At 40.9% G+C, this 21,408-nt stretch overlaps 1 protein-coding gene across 3 annotated transcripts in view; it reads left to right on the top strand.

The window, feature by feature from the left end:
- The window catches only part of NDUFAF6 (NADH:ubiquinone oxidoreductase complex assembly factor 6), a 51,060-nt gene extending 30,103 nt beyond the window's left edge, over positions 1-20,957 (top strand). For all 3 annotated transcript variants that reach the window (XM_061439330.1, XM_061439331.1, XM_061439332.1), the window contains one exon: positions 4,645-20,957. In XM_061439330.1, coding sequence (XP_061295314.1) covers positions 4,645-4,773 — 129 coding nt within the window. In that variant the 3' untranslated portion in view covers positions 4,774-20,957. The remainder of the gene's footprint in view (positions 1-4,644) is intronic.
- Positions 20,958-21,408: the final 451 nt, after the last annotated feature.

Below are 21,408 nucleotides of genomic sequence, written 5' to 3'. Positions count from 1 at the left end.
AGGTCATGCCTGTGTTCCCCAGAGGCAGGTGAGTGGAATTATCGTTAGTGCTAACTGCAGCCAGACCACGTTGGTTTGAATTTGCTTTGTCACTTACTGTGGAACAAGTTCCTTAATCATTATGTTCCTCAGTTTACTCATAGGTAAAATGGGACTCACAGGATAAACTACCTCATAGGAGTGTTAGGCTGCTTCTAGCCATATAAGTATGACCTAATGGTGTACTTATTAATTTTTTTCTCAATAGTGACCATATTGTAGCACTGGTTCCTGAAAGTGCAGTGCTGAGCTGGCTGCATCAGAATCATCTTGGAAAGCCTCTTCAAAAATACTGATTCCTGGGGTCTTCTTACTAAGACTCAGACTCTTGGGGTTGTGGGGGGCATTCCTAAGAGGATTTGTGATGATTTTTATTTTTTTAATTACCCAGGTGATTCTGATGTATAGCCAGGTTCAGGAACCATTGTTGTAAAATACATTAAAAAATGAGAACAACTTCCGGTTAGTAGCACCTAATATGGGAAACAGATTCTGAGCTAGATCATGTCATACATTATTCTTCAGTGTGGTTTACTTCATTTTGTAGACCAAGGTTCAAAGATTTGTGATGTTTGAAAATGGAAAACTCAAGCATTTTCTACAGTACCAAACATATCTTCTACCTTTCTCCCTAAAATATGTTCCAAGATGCTCTTCTGTTCCTTGACATCTTTTGTCCTAGGTCTCAGATCTGAGTGTTTGAAATCATTTTGTTTCTTTACTGAGTTTACTTATTATGAAAGTAATACATTAATATTTTAGATGTTCATATAACAAGAGGCAAAAGAAGAATTGGAATCTTTTCTCAATTCTATCCTTTCCAGAGATAATGTCTGTTCATCTTTTCGGACTTTTTATATTCATATAATTATATATGTGTTTTTGGTATAAATGAGACGTCAAGCCTCTCTTTCTGTGTCAACACATTCTAAATCACCATTTTTAATTGTTATTTATTTGATCATTTGGTGATGTACCATCACCTATTTTGAATTACAAGCCACAAGAAGATTAAATACTGTTTTGTTCACTTTTGTGGAAAAAAAGGTTGTTCTCAACTCTGGTTGTCCGTCAGAATCACTTGGGGGAACTTTTAAAACAAAACAATGTTGGGCTTCTCTCTAAACCAACTAAATCACAGTATTTAAGAGGTGGGATCTAGGCATTGATACCACTTACAAGTTCCCCCGGAAATCATGAAGTGCAGCTAGGCCAAGAACCAGTCTTTTGGGCTGGTGGCGTGGTCCCTGGCCTGGCAGTATCTGCCTGGGGTCATGTAGAAATGCACATTTGGGGGTCTGCCGCAGACCTAATGGATCAGAGACTCCTCGGGCTGGAGCCCAGTTCTCAGTTTCCAAACTGTGCGAGGAGAAAGTGGCGGGACTGCATGACAGTCCCGGGGAGCTGCTGCTGTCCTACTCCTCATCCCAGCCGGGGCATGCATCACCCCATGTGCTGTGTGTGGGGGGCATCTGTTAATTACTTTCTTCAAAGAAAAGGTTCTGCTGTTTGAAAATGACTCGTCCGGGGTAGCATATGTTGTCCTCTATAGATGAGGTTTTCAGAAAAGTGAAGTGCTAGTGAAAGTCGCTCAGTCGTATTCAACTCTTTGAGACCCCATGGACTATACAGTCCATGGAATTCTCCAGACTAGAATACTGGAGTGGGTAGCCTTTCCCTTCTCCAGGGGATCTTCCCAACCCAGGGATCAAACCCAGGTCTCCTGCTTTGCAGGCAGATTCTTTACCAGCTGAGCCACAAGGGAAGCCCAAGAATACTGGAGTGGGTAAGCCTATTCCTTCTCCAGCAGATCTTTCCAACCCAGGAATCGAACTAGGGTCTCCTGCGTTGCAGGCGGATTCTTTACCAGCTGAGCTACCAGAGAAGCCCATGGTTTTCAGAAGCTGTATTCAGAAATTATAACATCTTTGAAAATTTCACAATGAATTTGTTACCTTGAACAATTTATTTGCCATTAGCCAGACTTTGCTTGGTGAAGGAAATGGCAGCCCACTCCAGTATTCTTGCCTGGAGAATCCCATTGACAGAGGTGCCTGGTGGGCTGCAGTCCATGGGGTCGCAAAGAGTCAAACATGACTGAGTGACTCACTCACTCAGACTTTGAACCAAATCCTGATTTGTGAATGCTTAGTTGAGCTCTAATTTTGAGGTCTGTTTCATTTGTATTTCAGTGAAATCTTCTGATTATAAAAGCAATATATTCTCATAATAGAGATTTGGACAATATAAAAAGAATATTAGAAGAAAATAACTATCATACCATAAATAGCACAGTTCCTGGACCCAGAGATAAAAGCTATTTACTCTGTTCTTTTTTTTTTTTTTTTTAAACTTTACATAATTGTATTAGTTTTGCCAAATGTTCTTTTTTTTTTTTTAATGAATTTCTGTGTGTATTTAAAAATCACGCTTTTAAAAAAATAAATAAATAAAAATCACGCTTTATATGGTAGTGTCCTATTTATCAAGCATTTAACCACATCATTAAAAATATTTATTAATATTTAATGGCTGTATAATTCTTTATTATGTGCTTGCACCTTAATTTCAGTAACTTTTCCTGTAATTGGATATTATGAAACTATTAAAATGTACATAATAAAATTCTTAGAGATGAAAAGTTAATCACAATATATTGAGTGATTCAAAAAAGCAGGTTACGGTAGAGTCCAGTGGTTGAGAGTCCTCCTTCCAGTTCAGGGGACACACAGGTTTGATCCCTGGTCTAGGAAGATTAAACATGCCGCAGGGCAGCTAAGCCGGTCACCACAGCTAGAGAAGCCTGCATGCCACAATGACGATTTCACACAGCCAAAGAATGAGTTACAGAACATTATGAATAATATGAGCTTTTTTCCCCCAAAAAACAAAGAGAACATGTGAGAGCCCATAAAATACCTTCAAAGGTTTTTCTTTTATTCTTTTTTAAAGTGTTTTTTATTTGATATCTACAAATGAGTATATCTATACGTATGCACGTATTGTGAAGCATAACATAATGAACACCCATGAACCCACTGCTCCATCCAGGACCTAAAATGTTGTTGTTCCATTGCGCTCACGTGTTTTCCCCATCTCATCCCCTTCTGCCTTCCTCCTCCAGGTAGCTGTCCTGGACTTGGTATTTATTATTCTAAAAATGCTTTTCCCATTTTGTATATTCCTAACCAGTATGTTGCTTAGTTTTGTTTTTGAGCTTTATAAAAATGGATCATTTTCTGTTTATTTCTTATAGGTTACACACACACACACATATAATATTGCTAAGATTTATCCATATTATTCTATCTAAATACATTTTAATTTCACTGCAGCTTAATATTTCATCATGTGAACATTTTATTTATCTATTTGTTTCTGTCAAAGAACTTCTGGACTGTTCCAGGTCTTTGGCAGCTGTGCGCGTTCATGCACATACCTGATGTGTGTATATAAGTTGAAAGATTCAGAAGTGGAGACTGAATTGATACGTAAACTTACTCGTTGATAGTGTATGGGAGAAACCTAGTCCTGTAGACGGGCCCCAGCCGGCTGTGGACACCCAGGTCGTGCCGCAGAACTCCAGGGGGTGCTGTGCGCGTGAGTGAGAGGGCGGTGGGGCCGCTTTGCGTCGTGCAGTGCCAAACTAGGTGCCTCTCTGTGTAATAAGAAGTTATTGCAATATGTTAAAAATTTACAGATTAGTAACATTGAAATCCATGAAGAGCACTACCCATCGGCAGTGTTTTCTAACCTGCCCCCCGCCCCACCCCAATCCCAGAGAAAACTTTGCCGAGTTTTGTGTGATGGGGGAGCATGGCGTGATCTCTGAGGGACCTGGGATTGTTCTCCCTGGTTGCAGATTTTCTTCTAACAAGAATATGGAGACTCTGAACTTTTTCACAAAATACTGTTTTAAGCAACTTGGGCTCCCGCTCATGGCACAGTGCATTTCTGTGGAGGGTTGGGCTGGGGAGGGTGTTCCTTTTCCTTAATAGAAACACCACTTTTGTATCGGAGAAGGCGATGGCACCCCACTCCAGTACTTTTGCCTTGAAAATCCCATGGACAGAGGAGCCCAGTAGGCTGCAGTCCATGGGGTCGCTCAGAGTTGGACAGGACTGAGCTACTTCACTTTCACTTTTCACCTTCATGCATTGGAGAAGGAAATGGCAACCCACTCCAGTGTTCTTGCCTGGAGAATCCCAGGGACGGGGGAGCCTGGTGGGCTGCCATATATGGGGTTGTACAGAGTTGGACACGACTGACAGGACTTAGCAGTAGCAGTAGCAGTTTTGTATTCTACAGAATCTAGTAATAAAATAGGGCAAATCATTTCTTTTTTACATTTTGACCAGAACACTGTAAATTACGATCCAAATTAGCTTGATAGTCCTAGCTCTGTGATACAGTTAGCTTCATAACTTCCAGATTTCTTAGAAGATGTCTTTATTTTCTCTTTCTTAAAAATTCTCATTTACAGTCTTAGCATGCAGAAGACCATCTCAGGAATACTAAAGTAGCCTTAATACCTGCTGGTTTTATTTTTGTTTCTTTAAAAGATTTAATCTATATGATCTGGTGACCATTATTCTCTTTTTCTAGGTTGCTCTGGAGGACTATTTAAAGAAAATTCAACAAGTGGATTTTGATCTATTCCACCCATCTTTACAGCGGAAGAATACTTTGCTCCCATTATCTTTGTATATTCAGTCATGGAGAAAAAGATACTAAAATAATGTCATGGCACTGATATTTATTAGTTTTACGGAAGTGTCCTTAGTTTAGGGTTCTTGTTTACACACAACAGGAACTACTTAAGGAAAAAATGAATTTATCGGGGGAGTGTGTAGGTCACAGAATGGATGAGAAGTTGCTGTGGGGCCAGGTGGCCAGGATTCTGCCCCGCCCGACCCTTGTCGGCAGCAGTGCAGACCTTCCGGGGAGTGGAGCCCGTCCCAGCTGCACTGAGGCTGCTGGCCGTGCTTCCGCCGCCAGAGGGCAGGGGAGTGGCAGCTCCCCTCCCTCTCTCACCGTCGCAAAGAACCGGGAAGGGGCTGAAGTAGGACTGGGTTTGTATGCTGAGCAGCCAGACCCCAGGCATCCAGTACAGCTGGGAAATGCGTTTATCTAGGGATCACGAAGAGTGAAGTGAACATCAGTGTTTGAGGCCTTTATATCTCTAACATTTAGTCTTTCCCACCCTGTGAAAATTTGTCCGTGATGATACAATAACTTCTTTAGGGTGGCTGACTGTCAAGGGCTCCAATCCTAATGTAATTTTAGGTCTGACTTGAAGGCTTTTACTTTTATGTTTACCTTTTTGCTTCATTCTCTGTCATCGAGTATTATCATCATGAACAAAACTCTTCTTAACAAAATGTGTGTTAATGTAAATTAAATTAACAAAATTGTGTTAAAAATTGATTAAGGGGATACTCCATTTTTAAAAACTAGTGGACTAGTTGAGCTTCCCAGTTAAAAAGCTCTGTGCCATGTACTTTGACCAGTGTTCTCATCTGATCTTCAAAACAATGAAACAAGAAACATTTGGGGATTAAAAGTTTTAATTATAAAATACATACTAATTGCAAAAAGCAGAATTATTTGCATCACTCATAGTTGGCAGATCTGGATTGTGAATGAGTCTCTAGCTCTCAGCACTGGATTCCACCCTGGTTTCCTTTTTGTACCGTTTCTCTGTCTCATCTCAAGTCTTTGGTTTCAGCTATGAATAAGTGCCTTGGAGAAGGCGATGGCACCTCACTCCAGTACTCTTGCCTGGAAAATCCCATGGACGGAGGAGCCTGGTAGGCTGCAGTCCATGGGGTCGAGAAGAGTCGAACATGACTGAGTGACTTCACTTTGACTTTCCACTTGCATGCATTGGAGAAGGAAATGGCAACCGACTCCAGTGTTCTTGCCTGGAGAATCCCAGGGACGGGGGGAGCCTGGTGGGCTGCCGTCTATGGGGTTGCACAGAGTCGGACACGACTGAAGCAACTTAGCAGTAGCAGCAGCATGAGTAAGTGCCTACTTCAATTGTGAATTAATGATGGCTTAAAATATTACATTTTTGCAAATAAAACTCAACACTGAGAGCTGCTCAAGAGCAGGAATACCTTGTTTTATTCTTGGGATCCCCAGTTCTTAGTATGGCTTCTGATTTAGAGCAAGTGGAGGTTAATAAATGTGTAAATGAATTAAGATACAGTGCAGTTGTTTATGTTATTGTACTTATGGATTATACTGATGGTGAAAGAAGATCTTACTTAATCCTGAGGCTTCAGAGAGCTAAAAGAGGAAAACCCATGGAAATGGGACACACTTCCTCTTGGAATTCCGAATGGTCCAGAGTTGAAAAGTTCATTAGAGACGGTCTATTACTAAGCATTGTCTTTGGGTCTCAGGTTAAACTTGGCAGCAGTTGGCCACTAAGCATCTTAGTTCCTGTCTTAAGAAGGGTTTAAACACTCAACTGGATTACTGGATTTTTTACTGGCTCAGAAGCCAATTTACTGTTAAGCAAATAATTTCAAAATACTTTCTAAGTCCTTTTAAATTTGATGCTTAGAGATTTGGATGAAGTTTCCAGTCTCCTAGAGATTGAGATAGCTTATTGATTGATGTTTACTGTACTATTAATTTCCTGGCATTAAAGATACTCCGCTAGATGGTGCCAACATTGCTTTTTATTTTTCAGATCTGTTTTTTATTAGAGCATTTAAAGGAGTCAGATACATTTTCAAACCATTTAAGACACATTTTGATATTGAATAAGTGGAGAGCAACAGATAACAAATATTAAGTGTTAATCTCAATGTAGGTAACGTTGCTTATCATAAAATACGTTGAATAGTTCCCCAATCAGCTAGCATTATTGTTTCTGTCCTTTTGGTTAAATCTCTCCTTTTGATGAAAGTTAAATGTCTCCTGAGAAATAAAGCAGCAGTTAACACTTAGCACGAACTTGCCCAGGTGATCTGCTCTGCGCCCCTTTGCTTTAATCTTGACAGCGAAGTAGGTCTTTATTTTCCAAAGGATAAAACTGCCTCGGTTCAAGGTCACACAGCCATTAGAACTAGAGTTGGATGCCAAACCCACATTAGTTCAGTGCCAAAGCTCACAACCCATATATTTTTTTTTTTTTTACCATTCTTGAGATTGTAAAATAAACAGCCAAGTTTAAAGCTCAAGGGCACAACTTTTTTTTCCCCCAGAAATAAGTATTACTGAGTAAATTTAGGTACAAATTGGGCTAAAAAGTATATGTATGTATATTCTTAACTACAGATCAGAGAAGTAAATAGGCAACTGAAGTAGATATTACGTGCTGGTTCTGGGTACACACAGGAGGGACACATAACCACCTTGGAGGTCAAAGGTTTCCCAGAGGAGGGGACATGTGAGGAATCTCAGGAAGTTGGGGTAGCAGGCAGGCTTTGGGAAGGGGGTGCAGGTGTTGTGGGGAGGTTCCAGCTGAGGAAGCAGCAGGAACAAAGGCAGGAGGCAGAACTGATGCAGCCTCTAGCAAGAATCTTAAATTTTTTGGCTTCAGCTTACTTAAGTGAAATGAATATAATGTTCAGAGTTCTTAGGAAAGTTCATGACTAAAAAGTGACTATATCTCCTGATCTAGTGAAATGTTTTAAATTAAGATCACCGACTCAGGAGTTTATATCTTGCCTGTTTCACCAGATGCCTCTGTGTCTTTGGATTTGTTTTAGCTGGTATTAATAGGACTTTTCTGAAGACACTGGCCTGATGGATTGCCTTGTCCATAAAGATCCACAGAGGTGTAAACATGCTGACAGTTACTGAAAATCAAATGTTATCCTGCTGTTTGGAGGACTAATAATAAACCACATGCATCCAGAATTGGGAAGGGTATTGGAGATGGACCGGAAGGAAGGGAGGAGGTGGGGAGTGGTTGTGAGAATACCACGAATACCTTAAACACTTCACTCTCTCCACTTCCTCCTGTAGTGAACATGTATTTTTTTGGGTATAGCTACAAAGTTCGTTCTAAAGAATTGAATGAAAGTCGCTCAGTCGTGTCTGACTCTTTGTGACCGCATGGACTATACAGTCCATGGAATTCTCCAGGCCAGAATACTGGAGTGGGTAGCCATTCCCTTCTCCAGGGGATCTTCCCAACCCAGGAATTGAACCCAGGTCTCCTGCATTGCGGGCGGCTTCTTTACCAGCTGAGCTACCAGGAGTGGTTGTGAGAATACCATGAATACCTTAAACACTTCACTCTCCACTTTCTCTTGTAGTGAACATGTATTTTGGGGGGTAGAACCGTCAAATGAGAAAAATGATTGTAAGCAAGGAATGTGATGAAATTTATCAAACAATGAACAGATGGACAGATTTTTTTTTTGCATCAAGTCTGTATATACTGATTAAAAAGAGTTTGTTCAACAACAAAAAGGAGTGATATTTGGCACATTATTAAATATGTAGCTCATTATGTAGTATAAGCTGAATAAAGAAATTTTGAAAGTTTAGATACAGCAGTATAATGCTGTGAAGTACTGCTCCGAAGGAGCCTGACTGCGTTCAAGCTCCAGTTTCACCACCCTAACAACCGTGTAACCTCAGCAAGTTATGAGAACCCTCTGGTGCCTCAGTTGTCCCACTTGTAAAATGGGTAGAATCACAGTATCGGCTTCAACATGTAAAATGCCTAGAAGAGGGACAGGAGCCCACATGGAGTAAACACTAAATGATGTTAACCTTAGTATATAGAAGACAGGCACATTTTGATTTTCAGGCATGGCATTTAAAGAAGAAGAAATTTAATGCCTTTAGATCTGACAGTTTTCAGCGTGAACTATTATCTCACTCCCAGCCTGATAAATTTATGTTACGTGCTTGCTCTGTAAGACTTGAGTTTGCAAACAGTGGTTTAGGAGAATTTGTGAATGATGGATTAATAACAAGTGATTACAAGTAACTGGAGGCTGGGTCCACTAAGCGTAGCCATGAGTTCTCCCTGCAAGCGGACTGCATTTTAACTATTGTTTACCTGTCTGTCCCTCGCTCATCCAAAGTTCTTGAGTGCAAGACCATGTTCCATTCATCTCTGTATCCCCAGAACCTATCATAGATCCTGTTGCTGCTCCATAAATCTTTATGGTCTGGATGAACGTGCCACAGTATAAGGTGGGGTGGTGGGCTCCAAGGAAATGTTAACGGATTGGGGCTTATATGTAAGGGATGAACTGGAAGTTCATGTCAGAAGGTGGTGAATGGACAGTGTATATGGCATTCAAACGTCTGGACTGTGGGGTAAAATGGAAAAGCAGGGTGTAAGGAAAGAATAAGGCTGGAAAGATAAATTATAGACACATTAAGATGTTTGGGTTTGAAAGATGACATGAAGTTTGAAAATACTGGGCCATTCACAAATGGGCCATAATACATGTATTTTGTATATATGCTTATGAATATTATTTTCATTATTTCTGGTGTAATCTTAGATTTAATAAGCATACCTTTTGAATCAGATTTGAAATAAAATATCAACCCACTCCAGTGTTCTTGCCTGGAGAATCCCAGGGACGGGGGAACCTGGTGGGCTGCTGTCTCTGGGGTAGCACAGAGTCGGACACGACTGAAGCAACTTAGCAGCAGCAGTAGCAGCTACTAACAGTCTGGAGAAGGAAATGGCAACCCACTCCAGTGTTCTTGCCTGGAGAATCCCAGGGACGGGGGAACCTGGTGGGCTGCTGTCTCTGGGGTCGCACAGAGTCGGACACGACTGAAGCGACTTAGCAGCAGTAGCAGCAGCATCTTTATTCTTACTGGATAAGTCTATGGATTGACTTTATTACCCAGTATAGATACTGTTTTCCTTTGAGTCACCCTTCTCTCATTAAACAGTCCTGCCTTGGTGTTCTGTGTCTTTTCCCTTTTATTTTTAATCACGATTAATCTTCACAGCTGCTTAGTTATATAATAATATCCTGTGTTTAAACACAGGCCTACAGATTGAATTTCTCAGAGAGCAAGTTCAAGATCTTTTTAAAACCACAAGATCTCTTTTATGGGTGCTACAAAGATTCTTTAGGAGCGCAGCATTAATGATTTGAGAAGCTATTTCATCTATTTTACATTTGTTGCTTGTTTCAGTGATTTTTATCCTGTGTTAATCTTGTAAGTGGGCTAATAAGCTGAGAAAGTTTTCATTTAACATACAGACACCTGCTCTATTCCTTTCTTGAAAGCTGTTCAATGTAGTTGTTAAATCTGCTTGAATCTCAGTTTGGAGGAGTGTATAATACTCTCTTTACTGAACGATCATTTTCTAAATTAATGTATTTATTTTCTTCTTATGCAAGTAACCTACATGTGTTCATTACAGAAATCTTGGGGGGTGGAAATAATGCAAAAGCATAAAGGAAAAACATTTTTAAAATCAACTCGAGGGCTCCCCTGCTGTCTCAGTGGTAGAGTCCACCTGCTGATGCAGGAGACAAGGGTTCGATCCCTGATCTGGGCAGATCCCACGTGCTGCAGAGGAACTAAACTGGTATACCACGAGTATTGAGCCTGTGCTCTGGACACCAGGAGCTGCAACTGCTGAGCCCATATGCCACAACTGCTGAAGCCTGTGCACCCTAGAGCCAGTGCTTTGCAACAAGAAAAGCTGCCACAGTGAGCAGCCCACACACTGCAACTGGAGAAAGCCCAAGTGGCAGTGAAGATCCAGCACAGCCAAAAACAAACCATAAAATCAATTCTGATTGTACCAGGTAAGAGATAACTACCATTAACACAGTGTTTATGTCTTTCCAATTTTTCCTTGGTATATATATGATATACAAAATTGGTGTGTTGTGTATAGTATAGTCTGCATTTTAGCGGAGTAACACAATTTGAAATAGCAATATTCTTTTTATTCATTAGAACACCATTTTAATTCAGTGGTAAAATATTCTCTCTCTTATTTTGCAATTGTAATCCAAATGTATCTAAGGCCTCTGAAGTTAAACTTTCCTTTAATAAAGTTTAAGCCACCATCCCATGTAATGTTCATGTCTCTTATGTCTCCTGCATTGGTAGGAGGATTCTTTACACTGAGCCACCTGGGAAGCCTCACATTTAGGTCCATGTGGAACGAATTTGAAGCAGGATGTGAGGAACATATCCAAGTGAACTGATAGCATCAGCCATCTTGAGCATATACTCAATTTCTATCTGTATTTGAATCTGAAGTGTTATTTTAAATGTTAGAGGAGGTCACTTTTTGAAGATGTTCTCATAACTCCTTTTTATTAAAAATAAAAGGCTTGAGGAGTGAGTGGTTACACTCGGCTTGGTCATTTTTCACGAATCTTTTTTTTTTAATCACTGTTTGTCCAAAAAGACGTATTTTGGAGTATCAGTCAAATTTTAGTCTACCCATCAGCTTTCTCTTTGAACCATCTTGGTTTCCTTTTTCTCCCTTTGCTTTTCCCCTCAAATAGTGGAAAGGCAAGAGAAGAGAGGAGAATAAACTAGAAGCCGGTAAACCACAGTTCGCGTTAGCATGTCTCTGAGCAAAAACTTGAAACACAGTTCTAAGTCATCTTGACTAAGATCTCCATTTTGTTTTCTGATTGGTTAGCTCAGGTATGAACCATAATAAACAAGAGAAATGGGCACTGTGCTCAACCAAGGAATATGAGGTAGACTAATAATTTAGCCAATCCAAACTAATACTCATTTACATAAAATTTCAAGATTCATTTAGTTTGGGTGGAGCTGGTGCTGGTAAGGACTATTTTCTCCACTTCTTCTGTGGATGTGGGACCAGTTCATATCGACTGGTTATGTGAGGAGTTGTTTGTGGGGCCTGAGTTAATGAAATGTATTTTAGAGTTCATTCTAGTGATGTTTCATGTCCTGTATGCACTGATGCCGCACACAGCTGCTCAGCTTGCCTAGTAAACTTGCTCTGGGGAGTTAGTTGTTATTCTCCCTGACTTTTTCATGTCTGTGCTGGTGAGTGAGAGACGATGGATGAGCAATAGATGTAATTACGTTGTGTCTCCTGAATGTCAGAGGAAAAATTAAACCAGTGTGTGCCTCAGGGTGTATGGGTTCTGATGGACCAATCCAGCTGGGTCCTGGTGAGAAACTGGAGGTCAGAGATACGTATTTTGCTCTCACCAGAGAAGATTTACTACTGCGACTAATCCCCAGCGCAGCTGTCCTGGTCGTAGAACAGTTCCTAGAAAAGACATTGAGTACGATGGAGAAACAGAAGGGAAGGAAATTGGCAGGCGTGCTCTGAGGGATGACTGCTTGGCTGACAGGCCACTCTCCTGTCTTCTCCACGGAGCGCTCCATAGGCTGCTTGGAGGCCTGAGCTTGGGTCTGCAGCTGCCCAAAGCATGTCGGTTTTGGGACCTGTCATCTGGGACAGAGGGCATCTTCTTGTCCTTGGGAAGTTTTCTCCCACTATTAAAAAATCCCTTAGCTCTTCCTTTATCTTTTCCCCTCTTTGTTCAAGAGAGAACGCGGAAGGGCCCTTTTTTTTGGTTTTTACATTTTTTAAGTTTAATACAAACTCCCCAGATGGGAAGTAACTCCTTCCCATTACTGAGATATAACTCCTCAGTTATTCAGTAGTGATTTACATCACTATGTAGGTTGACATGGCACTTCCTGTTTGGAGTTTTCTCTGTCCCAAACCAAGGAAGCCACCCTAGGGAGTTGAGAATACAATTAAATGGTAAGTGTGACCCTATCCTGGGGCAGGCCTTTTCATTCTTCCTGGCAAACGTCTACAATTTCTTCTGCTACTGTGGTCACTCCTTCATGCACATTGGTGAGTGCATGGATGGTTACAACTGCTCAATGTCCACACTTGGAATGAGCTGCCAATGAGTTTTGTTAGAATCCTTAGCAACCTGACTACCCTGCTAGGAGCTGGGGAAGCAAAAATGTCGATGAAACTAGGGTCTAGTAGAAAGAGCTGCTTCCCAGGTGGCGCTAGTGGTAAAGAACTCGCTGGCCGATGCAGGAGACGTAAGAGACAGGAGTTTGATCCCTGGGTGGGGAAGATCTGGAGAAGAGCATGGCAACCCACTCCAGTGTTCTTCCCTGAAGGGTCCCGTGGACAGAGGAGCCTGGCAGGCTACTGTCCATGAGGTCACAAAGTCGGACATGACAGAAGCAACTTACGCATGCAGAAAGAAATGGAAACAAGCAAAATAAAGCATTATCAGATCCATGATACAGGTATATAGAGGAATGTGGGGATGTGAAGAACAGTGTTAAACTCTATTGTGAGAACATACTAGGAAAAAATTCTTAGAGGAAATGATGCTTAAATGGAACCTGTAATGTAAAGTAGGCATTCATCAGGAGGATGAGGATTTGAAAAGCTATTTGTGGTGGATGGAACCATGTGACTGTAGCAGATCTACCATGCTGTTTTATGAACCAGCGTCACTCTCATTCCTGAAATTATTTGAGCTGGAGCTGGGGATACACGGATGACAAGAGTCATGAGTCTCAGGAACCACTGGTGGCCATGTTTTCAGTCTCATAGAAATCTGAGAAATGCAATTCCTATTGAGATGTAGAAATCAAGAAAAGAGAATGGAAGACATCTAGTCATGGTTCCATGTCTTTGATTTCCACTAACTCCTTGTCCAGCCAACAGTTTGGTTTATGAGTCTTCCAGGAAATTCTTCCCTTTTGCTTAAGTGAGTTTGTCATTATGTCAGGTCCCTCTGAATCTCTGGTAAATGTCTTTGCTCTAAAGAAATAATAAGTAATATCCATTTCTTTTTGCATGCTCAGTCACTTCAGCCATGTCCCGACTCTTTGTGACCCCGTGGACTGTAGCCTGCCGGGCTCCTCTGTCCATGGGGTTCTCCAGGCAAGAGTACTGGAGTGGGGTGCCATTTCCTTTACAATTACTTTACTTTCTTTTGATTAATGAATGTTTGGAGGATACGTCTTTTTCTATCCTTTTACTTGCAACCTACCTATAAAGTCACATTTAGATGAATTTCTTATAGGAGCATTCAGTTGGGTCATGTTTCCTAACCCATTTTGCCAATCTCTTTCAGTTGGGGTATGTATGTATGTATTTTTTCACTTGGTGTATTTAGGTCACTTACGTTTAATGTAATTATTGACGTTAGAACTTAAACCTGCCATTTTATTGTTTTCTGCTCTATTTCTTATGCTTCTGTCTTTTCTTGCCTTTTTATGGATCACTTGAACTTTTTTTTTAATTCTATTTTTTATGATCTCTACAGTTTTATTTTAATTTTTATTCTGTAGATTCTTCTATGGCTATAGGGTTTCTGAGTGTATCTCTTGGTAGCTTTTTTAGTAATTGCTCCAGGTATTACTTTACATATGTACAATTTATTACAGTCTGATGGTGTTAGTATTTTATAAATTCAAGTGTAGAAACCTTACCTCCCTTTACAGCTCTTTGCCTTCCCCTGGTTATAGTTGTCTTAAATATTTCCTCTACTCATATTTATAACTATAGCATGCAGTTATAATTTATGTTTCAATCATCAAATAATTTAGAAACTTAGAAGGAAGTGTTCTTACTCATAGTTTTTACTCTGTGTGTGCTTCCTTCCTTTTTCATATTCCTAGATTTCTTCCTTTTCCATTTCATTTCTGTTTAAAGAACTTCTTGAGCCATTTTCTTAAGATAATTCTGCTGATGATGAACTGAACTTTCTTAGTTTTTCTTTAGCTGATGTCTTGATTTTCTTTCATTCTTGAAGGATAGTTTCACTGGATATAGGATTATAGGTTGACAGTTATTTCATTTCAGCACTTCACAAATGTTATGCCACCCCCTTCTTGCTTCTGTGATTTGTGATGAGAAATCTGCCATTATTCAAGCTGTTTTTCTTTTTTATATAAGGCGTTGCTTCTCTCAGCTTTCAAGATCCTTTGTTTTTAGGGTTGGTTTGTTGTTGTTCAAATTTTTTATTATATTCAGCAGCATAAAATTACACTTCAATAAATATAAGAAGAATACTGTGTTTATTTTTGTAAAGTTTAACTTGGTAAGGGGTTTCTTTAGGCTTATCCTGTTTGTGATTTATTTAACTTGTCATGATTTACTTAATCTATAGGCTTATGTTTTTTTTGCCAAATTTGGAAAGTTTTCAGTCATTATTTACTCAAGTAATTTTTCAGCTTTGCTCTCTTTCTCCTCTCCTATTGGGATTCAGACAACATAAAGTTAGATTTTTGCTGTGGGTCCATAAATCACTGAGGCTCTGTTCATTCCCCCACCCCACCCCATTCTGTTTTCTCTGTATTGTGCAGATTGGACAATTATTAATTGCTCTATATTACAATTCACAGATTTTTTTCCCTCCGACCCCTCCATTCCACTGTTGAGCTCATCCACTGAATCTTCAGCTTTATATTTTTCAGTTCTTAAATTTCCACTTTTTTCTTTTTTATATCTCCTCTGTGCTGAGAGTTCCCACTTATTTGCTCAAACTTTTCTATTTTATCATGTTTCAAGCACATTCATGATTGCTTGTTGAAGCACTGAGATGGCTGCTTTAGAATCTTTCTCAGTTAATTGTAATCTCTCTGTCATTTTAGAGTTGGCACCTATTGATGATCTTTTCTCTTTCAAGTTTAGATTTTCCTGATTCTTGGTGTGATGTGTAATTTTCAGTTGAAACGTAGACATTTTGGGTATTACATTATGAGACTCTGGATCTTACTTAAACTTTCTGTTGTAACTGGGTCTTCTCATTCCTGGCAGAGGAAGGGAAGGGCACTGCCTTGTTGCTTGCAGGTTGGGGTAGAAGTCAGCTCACCACGTGGCCTCTGCTGACACTGGAGTGGAAAGGGGCTCCTATGAGCTGCTTGGCAGGGGCGGGAGGTTTGGCTCCCATGAGGCAGCCACCAATACCTTAGGAATTGGTATCAATTCCACCAATAGGAATTCCTTGTTACTGCTCCCCATGGGGCCACTACTGACCTTTAGAAGGTAATGATCAGCCTCATTATCTCTGGGTGGTGGTGAAAATCCTGACTCTTGACTCTGCCTCCTTTGACACCACCCCAGCTGGGATGGAGAGGGGTGCCTTGTTACTGTTGTAGATGGAGTTCAGATGCCCCAAGTGGTCCACTGACAGCACAGGGGCAGGGCCCATTACTGTCCCGTGGGGATGAAAGTCCGGCTCCCTGCAGACTTCTCTGATACCATCTCAGTGTGTGCAGGGTGGGGCGTGGAGGTGCAGTCGGGGCCCTTTGATATACCCCACTAGCAGGAAGTCTAGGGTTCCACTCCTTTGATGGTATGAGTGGGAATGGAGTCACCATTTTTATCTGTGGTTTTTGGCTGGAGTAAGTTGGTTAAAAGTTATTTGTCTTGTTAGACTTCCCCTTTCCTGTTATTTTGACTTTTGTTGGGGACTTTTTGCTTGTTTGTTTGCTCCTTTTGGCATTTCTAGGATGCCAGCTTCTTCAGCTCCAGGTCTGGGAACCATGAAGCTAAAAGAAAGCACAGGCAACTCATCACCAGATTGTGCCTCAGATCTCAAAGTCCCTAGCCTGTCTGCATTTTTCTCTCTTCTCATGTCTTATATATAATGTCTAGGGTTTTTGTTGTTGTTGTCCAGTTGCTCAGTCGTGTCTGACTCTTTGTGACCCCATGGACTGCAGCACACCAGGCCTCCCTCCTCCCCTACCTTCCAGAGTTTGCTCGAGTTCATGTCCACTGAGTCAATGATGCCATCCAACCATCTCATCCTCTGTTACCCCCGCCCCCCTTCTCATCATGCCCTCAATTTTTCACAACATGAGAGTCTTTTCTAATGAGTCAGCTCTTTGTATCAGGTAGCCAAAATATTGGAGCTTCAGCTTCAGTATCAGTCCTTCCAATGAATATTAAGGACTGATTTCCTTTAGGATGGACTGGTTTGATCTCCTTGCAGTCCAAGGGACCCTCAAGAGCCTTCTCCAGCACCACAATTCGAAAGCATCAATTCTTCATTGCTCAGTCTTCTTTGTGGTCCAGCTCTCACATCCAAACATGACTACTGGAAAAACCATAGCTTTGAGTAGACGGACCTTTGTTAGCAAAGTGATATCTTTGTTAGCAAAGTGATATCTTTGCTTTTTAATAGCTGTCTAGGTTTGTTATCTGTCAGATATGCAGATGACACCACCCTAACGGCAGAAAGTGAAAGGAACTAGAGAGCCTCTTGATGAAGGTGAAAGAGGAGAGTGAAAAAGCTGGCTTAAAACTAAACATTCAAAAAACTACGGCTTACCTGGTGGCTCACAGGTTAAAGTGTCTGCCTGCAATGTGGGAGACCTAGGTTCGATCCCTGGGTTGGGAAGATCCCCTGGAGAAGGAAATGGCAGCCCACTCCAGTACTCTTGCCTGGAGAATCCCATGGAGGGAGGAGCCTTGTAGGCTACAGTCCATGGGGTCGCAAAGAGTCGGACACGACTGAGCGAGTTCACTATACTATACTAGGTTTGTCATAGCTTTTCTTCCAAGGAGCAAGCGTCTTTTAATTTCGTGGCTGCAGTCAGCATCTGCAGTGAATTTGGAGCCCAAGAAAATAAAGTCTGAAAACAAAAGAAAAAGCTAAAAGAAAAAGGAATAGAACAGCAACAACAACAACAAATATAGTCTGTCCCTGTTTCCATTTTTTCCTCATCTATTTGCCTTGAAGTGATGGGACTGGATGCCATGATCTTAGTTTTTTGAATGTTTAGTTTTAAGCCAGCTTTTTCACTCTCCTCTTTCACCTTCATCAAGAGGCTCTCTAGTTCCTTTCACTTTCTGCCGTTAGGGTGGTGTCATCTGCATATCTGAGTTTATTGACATTTCTCCCGGCAATCTTGATTACCGCTTGTGCTTCATCCAGCCCAGCATTTTGCATGATGTACTCTGCATATAAGTTAAATAATCAGGCTGACAATATACAGCCCTGACTTACTCCTTTCCCAATTTTGAACCAGTTCATTGTTCCATGTCCGGTTCTAACTGTTGCTTCTTGACCTGCATACAGGTTTCTCAGGAGGCAGGTCAGGTGGTCTGGTATTCCCATCTCTTTAAGAATTTTCCAGTTTATTGTGATCCACACAGTCAAAGGCTTTGGCGTAGTCAGTAAAGCAGAAGTAGATGTTTTTCTGCAATTCCCTTGCTTTTTGGACCTTGATCTCTGGTTCCTCTGACCTTTTCTGAATCCAGCTTGTACATCAGGAAGTTCTTAGTGCACATACCGTGTAGTTGTGCAGTAGTTTGAGCATTCTTTGGCATTGCCCTTCCTTGGGATTGGAATGAAAGCTGACCTTTTCCAGTCTCGTGGCCATTGCCGAGTTTTCCAAATTTGCTGGCATATTGAGTGCAGCACTTTCACAGCATCATCTTTTAGGATTTGAAATAGCTCAACTGGAATTCCATCACTTCCACTAGCTTTGTTTGTAATAATGCTTCCTAAGGTCCACTTGACTTCACATCCCAGGATGTCTGGCTAAAGATGAGTGACCACACCGTGTGGTTATTCAGGTCAGCAAGGCCTTTTTTGTACAGTTGTGTGTATTCTTGCCACCTCTTCTTAAGCTCTTCTGCTTCTGTTAGGTCCATACCACTTCTGTCCTTTATTGAGCCCATCTTGGCATGAAATGTTCCCTTGGCATCTCTAATTTTCTTGAGATCTCTAGTCTTTGCCATTCTATTGTTTTCTTCTATTTCTTTGCACTGTTCATTTAAGAAGACTTTCTTATCTCTTCTTGCAATTCTTTGGAACTCTGCATTCAGATGGGTATATCTTTCCTTTTTTCCTTTGCCTTTTGTGCTCTTCTTTTCAGAGAACCATTTTGCCTTCTTGCATTTCTTTTTCTTGGGGATGGTTTTGGTCATCACCTCCTATACAGGGTTTCAAAGCTCCATCCATAGTTCTTTAAGCACTCTGTCTATTAGATCTAATCCCTTGAATCTATTTGTCACTTCTACTATACAATCGTAAAGGATTTGATTTAGGTCATATCTGAATGACCTAGTGGTTTTTCCTGCTTTCTTCAATTTAAGCCTGAATTTTGCAATAACAAGCTCATGATCTGAGCCACAGTCAACTCCCAGCCTTTTTTTGCTCACTGTATAGATAGAGCTTCTCCATCTTTGACTGCAAAGAATATAATCAATCTGATTCCTGTATTGATTGTCTGGTGATGTCCATGTGTAGAGTTGTCTCTTGTGTTGTTAGAAGAGAGTGTTTGGTACGACCAGTGCGTTTTGTTGGCAAAACTCTGTTGGTCTTTACCCTGCTTCATTTTGTACTCCAAGGCCAAACTTGCCTGTTACTCCAGGTATCTCTTAACTTCCTACTTTTGCATTCCAGTCCCCTATGATGAAAAGGACTTTTTTTTTTTTTTTTGGTGTTAGTTCTAGAAGGTCTTGTAGGTCTTCATAGAACCATTCAACTTCCGTCTTCTTCGGCATTAGTCGTTGGGATATAGACTGGGATTACTGTGATGTTGAATGGTTTGCCTTGGAAATGAACTGAGATCATTCTGTCATTTTTGAGATTGTATCCAAGTACTGCATTTCGTTGACTATGAGGGCTACTCCCTTTCTTCTAAAGGATTCTCGCCCACAGTAGTAAATATAATGGTCATTTGAATTAAATTTGCCTATTCTGGTCCATTTTAGTTTGCTGATGTAAATGTTGATGTTCACTCTTGCCATCTCCTGTTTGACCACTTCTAGGGTTTTAAGTTGTATTTAATGGGGGCAACATTAAATACAACTTAAAGAAAGCTGAGCACTGAAGAACTGATCCTTTTGAACTGTGGTGTTGGAGAAGACTCTTGAGAGTCGCTTGGATTGCAAGGAGATCAAAGCAGTCAGTTCTAAAAGAAATTAGTCCTGAATATTCATTGGAAGGACTGATGCTGAAGCTGAAACTCCAATACTCTGGCCACCTGATGTGAAGAGCTGACTCATTAGAAAAGACCCTGATGCTGGGAAAGACTGAAGGCAAGAGGAGAAGGGGCCGACAGAGGATGAGATGGTTGGATGGCATCACTGACTCGATGGACATAAGTTTGAGTAAGCTCCAGGAGTTGGTGAAGGACAGGGAAGCATGGCATGCTGTAGTCCATGGGGTTGCAAAGAGTCAGACACGACTGAGCAGCTGAACTGAACTGAATGGAACAACAGGGAAAAGTACATCTACTCCATCTTCCTGTTAACAGAAGTCAAGATATAAAATATCATGAAATGAAATATCTTATTTTATAAAATAGTTGGCTTCATGTTTTTGGAATTGTACAGAGATTTATTTATTGCGGGTATGTTGACTCCCCCACTAGAACTGTTTCTGGCATATGGTAGGAACTTAAAAATATTCAGTGACTGAATCTCTACTTCAGTGAGAAAGCTTAAGGACTTAAGTAATTTCTTCTTCAACTGGTAACTTCTCAAGTAATTTCTTCTTCAAACACCCAACACAGTTGGGTCGAGTAAAGAGTGTGGTTAAAGAATCAGTGTAATTAAAAATAATGCTGGTGAGAAATTTAGTAAGTTTATTATACTCAGAAGTTAGACAGTGGAACATCTCTCTGCACGATCTGAATTTGGACTGTCTGATTCCAAACCCTGAGCTCTCACACTGGGGCACTCATGAAAGTCAAGGCCCCTTTTGTTCCTTTAGGACAAAGGATGGGTGAGAGGGAGCCCCCACTTGAGACAATGACAAAGTGACAACACAACACTTTCCCACTGAATTAACAGTGTCCTTGCCTTCTTCAGGCAACTGCCCAGTGCTGTCAGCTCCTTCCTTCTGCTCAATGCCAGGCTTCCTGCCTAGTGTCCTAATTACTCCTTGATTCCTGTGCAAATGGGATACCACTCCAATTTCTCTCTTGCAGCTGCATTTTTTTCAGCCCCCCCCCCCCCCAAAAAACCCAAAAGCAATAGTGCTTTCCCATTTATCTGCAGTGTTTCCTAATGCTACTCACCACTTCCCAGATTTCTCCCTACTCTTGATTTTCAGGATCCTTCACTTTCTTGATTTGCCTCCATTCCACTGATTACTTTCTGACTCTTTACTCCCATCCTCCGACTGGTGCATTCCTCAAGATTCCTCCTTTCCTGTCCTTGTCCGTAGTCTCATTCTCAGCTTATTGACATCTGGCAGATACACTCATTCATTCATTCAGTGTTCGTTTATCTAGCACCTGCTGTGTACCAGGCATTGTTCTATAGCAGGAAACAGGATAAACAATGTCATCATTCCAGTGGAAGACACAGCAAACAAAAACAGCAACAAAATCAGTTGGTTTTGGAGCCTTACAGCATTTCAACAGTATTAATCAATCTTCTAACTTTTCATGTACATAATCTGA

Source organism: Bos javanicus, chromosome 14, assembly GCF_032452875.1.
Source record: "Bos javanicus breed banteng chromosome 14, ARS-OSU_banteng_1.0, whole genome shotgun sequence".
Classification (NCBI taxonomy): Eukaryota; Metazoa; Chordata; class Mammalia; order Artiodactyla; family Bovidae; genus Bos; species Bos javanicus.
Note: the sequence above shows the minus strand (reverse complement) of the source record. Positions and strands in the feature narration are given on the sequence as shown.